The sequence below is a fragment of the Otolemur garnettii genome, unplaced genomic scaffold (genome assembly GCF_000181295.1).
Source record: "Otolemur garnettii isolate 467f Iridium unplaced genomic scaffold, OtoGar3 scaffold00006, whole genome shotgun sequence".
NCBI classification, from domain to species: Eukaryota; Metazoa; Chordata; class Mammalia; order Primates; family Galagidae; genus Otolemur; species Otolemur garnettii.
In genome coordinates this window covers 43263233-43278366 of record NW_003852401.1, presented here as the reverse complement: position 1 = coordinate 43278366, position 15134 = coordinate 43263233, and the positions used below count along the sequence as shown (strand labels likewise).

At 33.5% G+C, this 15134-nt stretch overlaps 1 protein-coding gene across 1 annotated transcript in view; it reads left to right on the top strand.

The window, feature by feature from the left end:
• AGTPBP1 (ATP/GTP binding protein 1) overlaps window positions 1-15134 on the top strand; it is a 185611-nt gene that overhangs the window by 121108 nt on the left and 49369 nt on the right. Inside the window, exons 15-17 of the mRNA XM_012812988.2 lie at window positions 367-450; window positions 2076-2162; window positions 2249-2397. Of these exons, the coding sequence (XP_012668442.1) occupies window positions 367-450; window positions 2076-2162; window positions 2249-2397 (320 nt within the window). The remainder of the gene's footprint in view (window positions 1-366; window positions 451-2075; window positions 2163-2248; window positions 2398-15134) is intronic.

The window sequence follows — 15134 nt, the reverse complement described above, 5'->3', positions numbered from 1 at the left end:
TAGCCGGTTGAGCTATAGGCGCTGAGCCCTTTACCATTTCTAATAATGCTCTTATGTATACAGAATTATTTGCTTAAAGGTTAAATAGTGAACTACCATAGACTTTCAAGTTTTGTTTTTTTTTTTTAAATCTCTTGGACTTGTGGCTGTATGCCACGTGGTTATTTTCTGGAACTCAGAGTCTGATAAATGTTGATTTTTATCTTGGTTATTATATTTGATAACCTTTTATATGCAAAATAGAGAATGATTGTTTTTAAAAAATTTTTATCAATTTACACTTTTTTCATTCAAAACTTATTTTGAAAAAATTGTGCATTACCATTAATAATGAATTTTAGTCAAACTTCTCTGTTATGATTTCAGGACAAAAATTGCCCAAGATATTGAGCGGCTGATACATCAGAGTGATGTCATAGATCGTGTGGTATATGACTTAGATAACCCAAAGTAAGTCTCATTTTTAAAAAATTGTATTAGTTTTATTTTTACTGTAAAATATAAGCATTATTTCTGAAAGATAAAAAAATGTGGTTGACCTACCCCTAGTTTCTTTTACTATATTGTCATCCTTTGACACGGATGTAATAATGGTAAATCACGTTTATTTACTTTAATTAAGTATATCACATGCTTTTGTTTGTTTTTAGGTAGATTTTAAAAATTTATTTTATTTTATATTTTATTTTATTATTTAATTTATTTTAATATATTTTATTTTATTTTTCCTAACCACAGACATCCAGGGATTTAGGTCAATTTATTTTAAGGGGTTTGAGATAAATTGCAAACTGATGCTGTGTTTTTAAAAAACTGAAATTCCATTTAAGAGACCAGCTTTTCACATGAAGTGCTGCCTTGTCCTTTATATCCTTAGGACAACAGATTATCATCCCTTTGGAAGGAGCATGTGCTAATTCTCTGCCGTCCCCACCACCCCTCTTGTTTCCTACTGCTTTCAGTCTGCTTTAGTCATTTAAGTTACCTGCCTGATTTCTGAAGCCATGTGTTTGTGATCCTTGGTGCGTTATCATTTACTATTTAGGATTATTGTTGATATCGTTGCATCTCAGGTTTTAAATATAAGGAAATAAATGAAAGTTACATGTATTGAGTGTGACTATTACTTTGTTACCTGCTTTCTGAAATGAGAAATTCATTTAGCCCTCTGTGGGTTCCCCCCCCCCCATACTGATACTTTTGGGGAATTTCATATTTTACTGATCAACTTTGGAGGAGATAAAATACTTTTTAAAGGCTTTATTAGATGAGTAAAAGCTGTAACAAAGCTAATGACTAAATTTGAAATAATGTTAGAGAAGAAACATCTACCTTATTTATTATCTTAGTTATTTTATAACATTTGTAATTCTGTTCTGATAAAACAGGCAGAAGTGGTAAAAATCGAAACTTATTAAGAACGCTGAGTGTGGCATACCAGTGCTATTTCTAACTAAAATGACTTTAGACAAAATGATGGAGTTTCTGGGAGTCTTAATTTTCTCCTATCAGAGTATAACCTACAGAAGAGCAAGAATTAGTATTCCGTCAAGGAACCAAACAGAAATAACTAAATAGTTACCTGGTACTAAGTAGGTGCTGGATAAATGCTTACTAAAAAAAAGAATGTGTAAAATGAGGCTAATACCGGTCTGTACCTTTTTGATGATAATTAAATAAGATAATAGATAATGTTGCTCTCTAAATGGAAAATAATATATTCACCTGACAGCTGCATGGTTTAGTAGAATGCTTCTCAGTACAAGTCATATAGTTTTTAAAATGTCTAATTTTTTTCTATATGATTGTAGAGATGATGATTTATTCAGAGAGACAAAAGTTCTTTTATATCACTATGAATGTAGGAATAAGTCTCTAATTATAATTACAGTGTTTTTGTCTATGAATGTTAGTCAGATTTTGTGCCTTGCTTGTGTTTTTTATGTTTTTTGGCTTAAAAGTAATGCGGAATGTGATGTGACAGTAATACTGTCTTTTTAATCCATAGTGTGGTTTTATTTATTTTATTCACCAATGTGTTTTAATATACTTACTTAAAAAAAAAATTCATTTAGTTACATCATTCCAGAAGAAGGAGATGTTTTGAAGTTTAACTCCAAATTCGAATCTGGGAATCTGCGTAAAGTAATTCAAATAAGAAAGTAAGTTACTTACAATTTTTTCTCATTTTTGTATGTGCATAGAGATTTTCCTAATTTTCATCAGTTTTTTTATCTTCTGTTTTCAGAAATGAATATGATCTTATTCTGAACTCAGATATAAACAGCAATCATTATCATCAGTGGTTTTACTTTGAAGTCAGTGGAATGCGGCTAGGTGTTGCTTACCGGTTTAACATCATTAACTGTGAAAAGTCCAATAGTCAGTTTAATTATGGTAAGACAATTTATTTTTCCAAATGAGAGGGCATGCAGGCATCCTTCAGTATAGAAATGAAGCTTAAATAATTATTAATATATATTTTTTACATATACATGTGTTTATTAGGTTTCTACTTTTTGCCTTCACAAAATTAAAAAGTCTTAAAATTTAATAACAGTAACAATGTTTAAGATAAGAACTGGAAACAAAAACCTTGTGAGAACGAATGAAGATAAATCTGATTTCAGAAATCAGATGATTGCTGCATCAAAATATTAAGCAATTATAATAATGCAAAGAAAGTACCATTAATATTTTTTAATGTTTCAGTGTATTTTGTTTTCTTGAATTACTTACTATGTAACATTTGAAATAGGTTAAACTTAGATTTGTTGGTGAAAGAGTCACTAGTATAGTGAAATTTAATGGTTATGGTTGATTTTATCCTAGTTGAATTCAATTAAAGGTTTATTATGTATATGCCAGTGGCTTCATCTGATAGTGTGATTTTTTTTTTAGCCTGTTACTGTGGTATATTATATTGATTGATTTTGAGAATATTGAAACAGCCTTTTTTATTTGTGTAATAAACCCCACTTGGTTGATGTATATACTATCTAGTATTTTATTAACAGCCTCTGTACTCAGGAAGAATGTTGGTCTATAGTTTTTTACCTTTTTTTTGGTACTGTATCTGCTTTTGGTATTATACTAATACTGAGCTCATAAAATGTGTTGATAAATGTTACCTCTTACAATATTTTATGGAAGCACTTGTGTTAATTCTTAAACATTTGGTAGAATTCTCCAGTGGAGACCACCTGAATCTGGAGATTTTCCTTTTAATAGTTTCTTAAACTTGGCTTGGCACCTGTAGCTCAGTGTCTAGGGCGCCGGCCACATACACCAGGGCTGGCGGGTTTGAACCTGGCCTGGGTCTGTCAAACAACAATGACAGCTACAACAACAACAACAATAAAAATAAGTGGGCAATGTGGCAGGCACCGGTAGTCTCAGCTACTAGGGAGGCTGAGGTAAGAGAATTGCTTAAGCCCAAGAGTTTGAGGTTGCTGTGAGCTGTGACACCATAGCACTCTACCAAGGGCAATATAGCTCTGTCTCAAGAAAAAAAAAATCGTTTCTTAAACTAGAAATTTAATTCCTTCAATAGTTGATCTGTTCAGGTTATTTCTTTCATCTTGAATGAATTGTGATAGTCTGTGCTTTTTAGAAATTGGTCCATTTTTTCTAAGTTGTCAAATTCGAGGAGAGTTATTTGTAGTATTCTTACTGTACTTTTGATGTCTGCAGGATCTGTAGTGATATCCTCTTGTTTCATTCCTGATAACAGTAGTTTGTATCTTGTCTTTTTTTCTTTGTCAGTATAGTGACAGGTTTATCCGTTTTACTGCCCTTTTCAAAGAACAAGCAGTTTGTTGGATTGCTTTTCTGTACTGTTTTTATCATGGGACAATTTTAAAAATCTATGGTTACACTAGTAAAAATCATAAAAATACAGTGTTATTTAAGGTTTTCATATTTAGTACTTTAATAAATACAAAACTAAGGAGTATTTGTCAGCACCTGGCAGTCAGACATTATGTCTATGGAAGGTCATGTAATTGTGTGAACTTTATATCAGCATTTTAAAATTGAAACATTGATTTCGAGTATTTAATGTGATAATGGCAAATTTTTTGTGTAAAAGAAAAGAATTTTTTTCTGACATACAAAAGAAACTTACATCAGAGGGTGGAGGAAGAATATTATGTGTGGCATATTATAAAATCTCAGCGGTCTCAATCATTTCTGATAATGATTGAAAAGCTTTTAACAACTGAGACATGAGATGCTATATGATCTGTTTCATATAAATCCTTTGAGTTGTTAAAAGCATGCATGTAATGATGCTCTTTAAGGGGACATTTTTGAAAATTAAAGCTTTCAAGAGTTGAAGAGGTTGTTCCCAATTGTCATTATTTATGTGGAAAATAGGAAATCGTATCCTTTATCACACGTATGGGATAAAAGCTTTAGTCAGTTTTCATATTTAATGTAATAATTATAGGAAGATTAGGTAGCATAATGTCCGGTTTAGTTATAAACACTTTTCACAGCTTGTAAAATGTTTTATGTAATCTAATTTGTAAATGCTTATTCTTTTAAATGTATATATTTTGACTAAAACTTCAGTGAGTATATTGGTTTATATGAACAGTGATATAAATATTTTTGATACAATCTATTTCACATTACTTTTTATTTTTTGAAATCAAAGTATTACATTCTTTACTTTTGTGATTTTAGTGTATAAAATATACAATAGATCTAATTATCCAATGTGGTATTTCTTAGAAACTTTTTTTGTTGACTTTAGCTGCCATACACAATAACTTTAAAACTTATTATAATGGAAACTCAAAGTATTATTAAAATAAACAAACTTATTAACTTAGTTAAGTATAATGCTCGCATAATACTTTTAAGGAAGAACAGAACAATTAGTTAAATGTAATTGTACTTAAATTTTGTATGCTCCTTAAGGGTAAGATATAAAGGCGTATTTATTCCTGATGTAATAGTCAGAACAATTTTCAAATAGTGCTCAAGTAGACAGCATTTTTATTAACTTTACTTGTTTGTTTCCTTAAAAATACAGTATTCTTATAACTAGTCAAATTTCATTAAGTATTAAAAAGTTTTATGTTAATAGCATACATCTTACAGCATTTCTCCATTTCTTAAAAACGAGTATACCTCCATGTGGTAGATAAAATAATCTCTTTCTTTAGTGTCATTTGAAATTTTACTATGAATAAATCTCTGTAATTAAAACTAAGTTAAAGCAATGGGACAGATGGCTGCCTTATTTTTAAATTTCCTCTCCTCCTTCCCTCTTCTCCTTTGGATATTCTTATATGTATATCACGCTTTCCAAACTCAATTTGTAGAGAATTTGGGAAATGGAATGGTTTAAGAAGAAAATAAAACCATTGACAATGCATCATCTAGAGATAATCACTTTAACATTTGTTGCTTCTTATGCAGCCTTTTTTGTAATGCAGTATGTGATTTCTGCATACACTTACTTATGTGTTTACTTTTTAAAAATAGAGTTCATAACTCATGCAGTTTTATCGTCTGTACTTTAATCGACTGTTACGTTGTCAGCATTTTTTTCTGATCATTAAATATTCCTCTGAAACAGAGCTTCAGTAACATTCTGTAGAGGTACTGTAATTTATTTATCCAAACCTTTCTTTCTTAGACATTTGTTTCGAATTACTTTTCTGTTTTAAGCATTGTTGAGATCAACATTATTATACTTAAATATTTGTGTTGTATAGTTATTTATTCCAAATTCACACAAGTGGAATATTTTTATACGCCAAGTCTAAACACATTTTTTCTGATTGTAAAACAATAGCTATTTAATACAGGAAGTTTAATAAAACAGTTTAGAGCAAAACCTCTCAGAAATACAGAGAGCATCCAGAAAAGCCATTATTTAACATTTTGTTGTCTATCCTTATGCTTATTTACATTCACATGATTTTAAAATTAAATTTTACTCTTTTATAGATTTTGATGATAGTATAAAGACTCATGTGTGACACCACATTTTTTTATAAAATGATAATTTATTTAAAAAAAATTCCTCCATGCCATTGAATAGTATTGGCAACATCATTAGTAATGTCTGTGTAATATTTCACTGAGTAAGATACTATGAATTATTTAAATGGTAACAGATTGATGGCGAGTTAAGCCTTTCTGAACATTTCAAAATTAAAAGCTATCTTGCAATAGATATCCTTAATTATTTGTTTTTGTTTCTACTTATTGTTTGCCATGAATTAATTCCTAGAAGGAGAATTTCTCAGAGAAAATGAACATACGTTGCTGAAAACTAGGGAAAATGGGTACTACAGTGCTGGTATTAAATAAAAGTATTAAATTAGTTCAGCCTTTTTGAAGTGCCTTTGATAGTATGTTTTCAGTATTTACATTTAACATCATCCATGCGAGATTTATTTTGGTGTTTTCTGTGAACTGAGATTTAACTTAATTCTGTTCTTAGTAGATAAGTAGCTACAACTGAGTTCATTCTTTCTCCAGAGTTTTAAAATGTCATTGATGAATGCACTGAGTTGTTAGTCGAATATTTTTATAGTTCATTTGCAACTGTATACCTCATCTACTAATAAAATAAGGGTGGGAAATGTAGCTCAGAAATCAATATATATCATTGTTCTATTTTGGCTGTTACAGAAAATTGTCAAGGTAGTAAAAACAGATTAGCACCTGATTGATAGGGTAGCACCATAACTTGCTTATAATTCTTCGCTTTTTGAGTTTGAATTGAATTTTAACTTCTTAGTTGTATGTCCCCATTGGTTGAAAACACCACGGTTCTCCCAAGCTGTGGTCCTAATTATACACTAGCCTTTGTTTGGGGGCTGTTTGTTGCTCTACTGTTACTTTGTTTTTTAATTAATTAATTATTTATTTATTTATTTTTGAGACAGAGTCTCAAGCTGTGGCCCTGGGTAGAGCACTGTGGCATCACAGCTCACAGCAACCTCAAACTCTGGGGCTTAAGCAATTTTGCCTCAGCCTCCTGAGTAGCTGGGACTACAGGCACCTGGTACAATGCCTGGCTTTTTTTTGTTGCAGTTGCCGTTGTTGTTTAGCAGGCCTGGTCTGGGCTCAAACCTGCCAGCCTCGGTGTATGTGGCTGGAACCCTACTCACTGAGCTATGGGCTCATAAATGCCTCTTTAAACTCTCTGAGCCCTTGCTTTCAGGGATATTTATGGAGGCTTTATCACTTAGATATCATTGATTATAAACAGAGTATCCAGCTCCTTTCCCTTCCCTTGAGGATGGGAGCTGGGCTCAAAGTCCCTATCTTCTAGTCATGACTTAGTCTTTCTGGTGACCAGTCTATCTGGGAGCCCACCAAGAGTCTTTGTCAAGAACCAGGATCAAAGACAAAAATATCGTAACAAAAGATGCCCTCAGCATCCCTATCACTCAGGAGATTATACAGGTTTTAGGGACTGGAGTTTTTATTAATTTGTTGTTTGTTGTCCTTCAATAGAAGATTTCTTTCTTTTTTTTTGAGACAGTCTCACTGTGTTGCCCTCAATAGAGGGCAGTGGAGTCACAGCTCACAGCAACCTCACACTCCTGGACCTAAGTGATTTTCTTGCCTCAGCCTCCCAAGTACCTGGGACTACAGGCGCCTGCCACAATGCCCGGCTATTTTTTGTTGCAGTTGTCATTGTTGTTTAGCAGGCTTGGACTGGGTTCGAACCCGCCAGCCTCAGTGTATGTGGCTGGCACCATAACCACTGTGCTATGGGCGCCAAGCCTCAGTAGAAGATTTTTAACCCATTTAAAATTATTCTTATAATTGTTAATTTTTTTTTTTAATGCTTTCTATTTTTGTGCTTCATGTTCTCTTTTTTATTTTTTAAGGAACTTAAAGGAACCTGGGGTGGAGGGTAGACATACAGGCACACACACAAATCTTATTATTTCACATTTAGTATTATAAATTCACTTGTTTTTCTGTGTCCTTGTTTGTTTTTTGCCTTCTCTATCCTTCTAACACTCAAAAAAATTTTAACATTATTTCAGTTCTATTGTGTTTCTGTCAAGCTGTCATTTAAAAAGCATTTTTTCCTATTATGATGCAATTTTATTTGCTTATAGAAGTTTGTAACTTTTCCATGTTCCTTTGTATATATCCTTCCCATGTGCTTTTTGCAGTAATCACATTTATTCCATTTGTCCCTGAATTATGTTTTTATATTGTCTTGGTTTGAACTTGCTTGATATATCTTTGCTTATTTTTTTTCATAAATAGAGATTGGATTTTGTCATTTGACCCTTTCTCTCCCTAAAATTTAAAGAATTTAAAGTTTAAAATTCTTCCTTAAATTGATGTATCTGGTCTGTTTCTGTGCTTCTTTATTGTTCTCTTTATTTGTTATACTTTAAGGGACTTCAGGGTACTGTGACAGTTCTTGTGCTGTGAGATCCAAGATACAAATGCAAAAACCCCCACAAGAAACAGATCATGATGCATATTCTGCATTGGATTTTTCTCAGTCTTGCTCCATCTGCCTTAAGTTTAGTAGCGGTTCCTCCCAGAAATTGTCTGTTGTGAGTTTTCTTTTATTTACATATATTTGTAAGTATTTAACTAGGAAGTCAGTAGAAGCTTTAAAAGGAGCGATTTAGGTAAATGTAATTTTTTATGCAACTATGATTTAGCTGTTAGGTTAACACAACATAAGTGAATCTTCGTTTAACATCGGTAGAATTAGAAGAAGAATGGGACCAGTATTTTAGTAAACTGGAATTCAACATTGTAAGCATTATGACTAGGAATGTAGTTAATATTGTAGCCATCAGTTCCATTTAAATCCATTTTAGGGATGGGGCTGATGACTAAAGAAAATATTTGCAGGGGAAACTTCAAATATTTCAACTGGAAGTATTTTTTAAATTAATTATCATCGACTACTGAAATGAGGAAGTAAAATGTTAATCAGGAAAGTAGCTAATTATCTGTAATTTCTTTTTCTTTTTTTTTATTGGGGCTAGTTGGTTAGGGGAGTATTTAAGTGTGGATTATAGAACAAACGTGAGAGAGGTTTCTGGGCTCAAGCGATCCTCCTACTTCAGCCTCCGAAGTAGCTTGGACTATAGGCCTATGCCACCATGCCTGGCTAATTTTTTAATTTCTTGTAGAGATAGGGTTTCATTATTTTGCCCAGACTGGTCTTGAACTGTTGGTCTCTAAAGACGCCTTAGCCTCCCAAAGTGTTGGGACATTAGACACCACACTCAACCTTTCCTTTTCATTCTCTTAGGTGACTCTGTTGAATACTTGAATGATATTAAAGTTAAGAAATTTAAAAATATTTTCATTTCTTACTGTGTTCTTAATTATAAGATGAATACTGCATTTGGAGTGCTGAGTTTAAGAATTTATTTCTCTAATACTATAATCCATTTCAATCCATTTCTCCCTCTTACCCCCTACTACTTGAAGGTAATTTGCTGAAATTACCAGTAGATGGCAGTCTTGTATTTTAGTGACTGGGAACTTCAGTAAAAACCTTCTCATTGTCTCCTGGTCTCTGCCTCTCTTAAATATGTGAGGATTAAAATATTTCAAATTGCATATAAAACCAGCACATTGTACCTCATCTCTGCATTAATGTACACAGCGATGATTTAATAAAAAAAGTAAAAAAAAATGTGAGGATTTTAAAATCCGTTCACATGTAGATTGATAGAATTTTGGTGTCTAGTCTATAGCATTTCCACTCCCCATTCCATGCCCCAAAGTTGAGCTGAACTGTTCCTTGATTTGGTGCCTGTCTTCCCTGACTCCCTAGTCTTGATTAGTCCCCCGACAAATGTTACTTTTAATTTTTTTCCTTTTGGGGTGCTCCTTACAGTTTTATTTTTTGTTATTTTATGTGTGGCTAAGTGATGCTTTCCCTGCTCCCCCCATTCCTCTTTTTAACTTCCTCATAAATTCAGGAGAGACTAGGAATTATGTTTCTTTTGTTGACATTTTCAACATTTGTAGCATGGGATTTCATAGATGTTCAGTAAATATTTGTTAAATGTATAAGGCAATGTTAAGAAGACCCTAGTTCAATCTGCGATCATCAACTTTTTCTAAATGTTTTATTTTAAAATAATTTCAAATTTAAAGACAAGTTGTCTGCTTTACCCACATGTTAAGCATCTTTGGGCATATTTTCTACAAACAATGTTGTTTTTTAAATATAACTACAGTACAACCATTAAAACCAAGAATTGCCATTGAGACGTGAATCCCATCCTGAGACACCCCCTCCTGCATTTAAATTTCACTTTTTTCTCAGTAAAAGGGTTTAGCTCAAAGCCACATGTTGTCACATGTCTTTCAACTGTTTTAATCAAGAAATAGTTTTACAGTCTTTGACGCCCTTCACACTTGAAAATTACAGGTTTGTTAATCAGTGGAATGGTTCTCAGTTTGAAGTTGTCTCATATTCCTTATGCTCTGATTTAAGGTATACATCTTTGGTAGGAATATCACAGAAGGGATGTGTTCTGGTGGCACATACCTATAAGCCCGATGATGATAATATGATCACTTGCTTAAGTCATGTGTGCCAGGTTACCCACTTCTCTTTGTAATTAGTAAGACTTTTACGTTGAGGTACTGTAAATATCTTATACCTCCTCAGGTGTCATTAATAAAGTATAGACCTGGTTTCCTATTTTTTACACAGTGGGTTATAATTTGTTGCTATCATCATTTATTTTGATGCTAAAATTACCCAAACTTTGGCCAATGGGATCCCTTTCACATTGGTGTGTGTCCCCTTTTATGTGTCCCTTTTTGACATATCTTTATCATTCCTTATAGATGTTCTTGTTTTTTGGCATGACAGGACACAAAAAGCTCATTTTGCCTTTCTCTGCCCCAGCCTGAAATCAACTATTTCTTCAGAGAAGTTGGTTTGCTTTAGTAGAGGCTAGTATTTTACAACTAAGATCTATGTGCTTAGTATACACTATTGAGTTGTTAATGCTTCCAAGCCATCTGAATGGACCGAATTAGGGAATAAACAAAGGCAATTAAGGCAATTAGGCAATTAAGTTCACAAACTCATCCTAGAAAAAGTGCTACATATTTCATTGCTGAATATCACTATGGTCATCTTTGAAGTACTCCCCTTGAGAAGCTATGCTTCAGCACCAGTGCCTAGTATACCCTTCAAAGCATTTTGGGAACTCTTTTCTGGAATGACCATTAGAACTATTGGTGTACATGGCCTGGTAATTAAGTTTGCAAACTTGCCATTATGTGCTTGCCACCAACCTGAGTAATGAAACTACTCAGTAAGGTTTCATTACCTCGGTATGTTACTATCTCACAGTGTGTTCTTGTCAGTGTGTGGCAGTGTCTTACTAAATGGCCTTCATCGTTGTTGTGTGTTTTTGTTCGTCCTACCATGACAGCTCTGTTTTTTTATAGGGTTTTTTTTTTTTGTTCAGTTGATCTGTCTTGTACTGAGAGCCTTTGTGTTGAAGTCCACTCTCAATAGTGTGTTTTTGTTGATCCCCTGTAGTTTCTGCTTTATATAGGGGGTTAATCGTACCTTGTACATACATGTTAATTATTGTTATATTTTCATTGTCAATTGTAATTTTTGTCATCATAAAATTGGTCTTATTTAATATTTTTTGGCCCAACTCTACTTTGATCTAAGGATTTTTTTTTTTTTTTTTTTTTTTGAGACAGAGCCTCAATCTGTCCCCCTGGATAGAGTGCTGTGACATCACAGCTCACAGCAACCTCCAACTCCTGGGTTCAAGCAAGTCTCTTGCCTCCGCCTTGCAAGTAGCTGGGACCACAGGCGCCTGCTACAACACCTGGCTATTTTTTAGTTGCAGCCATCATTGTTGTTTGACGGGCCTGGGCTGGATTTGAACCCGCCTCATTAGGTGTATGTGGCTGGCGCCTTAGCCACTTGAGCCACAGGTGCCAAGCCTGATCTAAGGATTTTAACCCCTACTTTATTATTTCCATTTGCTTCCTATATCTTTGCCCATTTCTCTACTTTTAGGTAATTTGAAGTTTGTAATATCCTACCTTATAGTAATACTGAAGGCCTAGGTCATGTTTGGTTTTTATCCGTGCTATTTGTTGAATTTATTGTTGGTTAGAAGGTGTGAAAAGATTGAAATTTAGGTGGCTGCCATTATCTTCTAGTTTAAGAATCTAGTTTTTCTGTTTTTAGCGTAAATTTCTGCTGTAATATTAGCCATCTTTTTCTTTATGGAGTCACTGAGTCCAACTACCATATGCAGCTTTTGATAAGATGCTTTCAGGTTTATTTGAACTCCATTTTAAACTTTTCTTATCTCCCTCATCTGTTAAATGAGGGTATTAACTTCAACTCCAAAATTTTGTGAGTCTATGATTTTTAGTACATTGATAATTGGGGCTAAACAGCTCATCTTTCTTTGTATTTGCATTTAATATTGACCATGTCCTCAATAAAACTTTGGCCTTTGCTTGAATATTATTAGAAGCCTATAACATTGGATGCCAATTTCATATTTCAGTTGTCTGTTTTGATAGTTTTTGCATATTTGTTCTATGCATTTAAAGATTTATACTTTGGCTAATGAATAAGGCAATTACTCAAATATAGCCTTTCAATATCAGATTGAGTAGACTGTAGTTTATTGAGTCTGAGTCATTTGATTGATTCTTTCTGGGGCAACCTATTTTGTCCAAATGGCTTTTATTATAGTCAGAATTTGCAAATATAGCTTCCTTAACTATAATCAGAATTTAATATCATTTAAAACTAATATAACAATATATTGCCTTTTGTAAAATTAGAACACTTCAAGTAAATTGAAAGTGCCCTTTAACCTCAGCTTGAACTTTGTTCTGTCTTACCATAGTTAACTATTTTAATGAGTTTGGTGTGACTGGAAGAGGTTGAAACTTCAGACTAAAATGGCTCACTGAGTCCCAGGAAGAGAAAAGGAACACAGATATCCCTTTTTTTTTTTTTTTTTTGAGACAGAGCCTCAAGCTGTTCCCCCCTGGGTAGAGTGCCGTGGCATTACAGCTCACAGCAACCTCCAACTCCTGGGCTCAAGCAAGTCTCCTGCCTCCGCCTCCCAAGTAGCTGGGACCACAGGCGCCCACCACAACACCCGGCTATTTTTTGGTTGCAGCTGTCATTGTTGTTTGGCGGGTCCGGGCTGGGGATTCGAACCCTCCACCTTAGGTGTATGTGGCTGGCGCCTTAGCCGGTTGAGCTATAGGCGCCGAGCTCACAGATATCCTTTATATGGACCAGTGAGATGCTTGAGTTTCAAGTATAAAGAGAAAAACTTAACATGCTTCCACTTTAAAAGAATGATAACTTAAAAGGAAGTAATACTAATAATAATCATAATGATAGCAGTTACCATTCTCTGAATATTTACCATGTGCCATGTCCTGTTCTAAGTGCTAACACATGTGAGTTAATCCATGCAACCAACAACCCAGCAACATTGTTACCCTCATTTTACAGAAGGGAAAATGGGGGAATAGAATGGGCAGATTAGTAACCATTCATTCCTCTATTTTCTCTGCTAGAAGGTAGTAAATGGTCAAATGTCTTTTGTAAAGTCTGTCATTTGTCACTGCCAACAAACTACGTCTTAGTGTACATAAGAATTCAGCAAATATGCTACCTGAATACTCTGTGAAGAAAGTCAGTGAGTAAAAAGATCAAGCTAGAAGACCTGGAATTTATAAAATGTGTTAACTGAAAACATTTTAAATGGAGTAATATTAGCGAAGTGAAAAAGTTAATTTGTCTTGGTGGAATGTCTTAGCTATTTAATTTGATGGAATGTTAGAAAAATATTAGTTAATCATCAGTATGAGGATAGGAAGCAGGATTGAAATGCTTGATAGAAAACTTTCAAATTAAGGAAGAAGAAAAGGAAATGTGGAGAGACACAACATAAGTAAAGAGGAAGCAAAAAAACATTTGATAAGTAATAGAAAATGAGGTGAAAGGAATAAAATGAAATGTGTATCTGTTATTGTTAACTAGGAATAAGCTGAAATGACCCCAAAAGTCAAGTCTTGGAGGTCACACAGGTTAGTGAGTGGTGGGTAGGTGTGTTTGTATGTTTATGAATTAGTGACAAAGAAAGGTTGAAAGTGAATGATTGGGGAAGGACAAACTAGGAAATATAAACAAAGTAAAGCAAAAGTAGTAATATTAATGTCAGACAAAGAAAAAACGCTGGCTAGGTCAAAGATAAGATATTACATATTTATAAGTTGGAATTCTTGAAGATACTGTGAGTCCTTACGCAGTAGAACTAAGGTAACAACATGACTCCCACATAAGCAGAGCAAAATCTCTAAGCAGTGCAACTTGGTAAGACGGCAGTTATGAGAATTTAAAATACCCCTTTCAGAATTTGACATATCAAGAAGACAAAAAATAAGCAAGGATATTCAATAATATAGTCGAGAAATTCGATTTGGGGATGCATTAGGATCCCCTTTTTGAGAACATACTTGTGGGTGTTTTCTAGCTGGGAGTGAAAGGAGGAGATGTGATATGTAAGAAATGGTAGAAGTCATCTGGGAGTCCAGTAAAAAGAAATAACTGGATGATAGCTAGTTTCCTAGAAAGCTACTCATCCAGATTAGAATTGGAAGCTAATGAGATCCTAAAATTATGCTTTGAAGAAAGTGGAATGAATTTTAAGAAATTATATACTATAATGTGATTAAGAAACTGAAAACATTTGGGATAAGGAGGGAAAAACCCATGAATTTTCCCCCATAAGAGGATAAAACAGCATTGGAAATACTGCAATAAAGTCACAGTACAAATGTGAAACAAACTAAAATGTTGTGTGAGTTGACGTATTTGATGTGTATGAAAAGAATCCATTTGAACCAAACCCTGGAAACATTTTCTTTTGGAGAGCAGACACTTTGGCTTTGCAGCAAATTCTATGTATTTCCAGGACCTTAATGTAATTAAATACTGTTGTTTCTCAACTTTTTCATTCTGCGTATGGAAAAAGTATGTTACTTTATGTTCATGAAACATTAAAAACTTTATTATATTTTGTTACAGATTTCGTTGTGATCTAAAACATTAGTAGAAATCAACAAAAAGTTGAATAAAA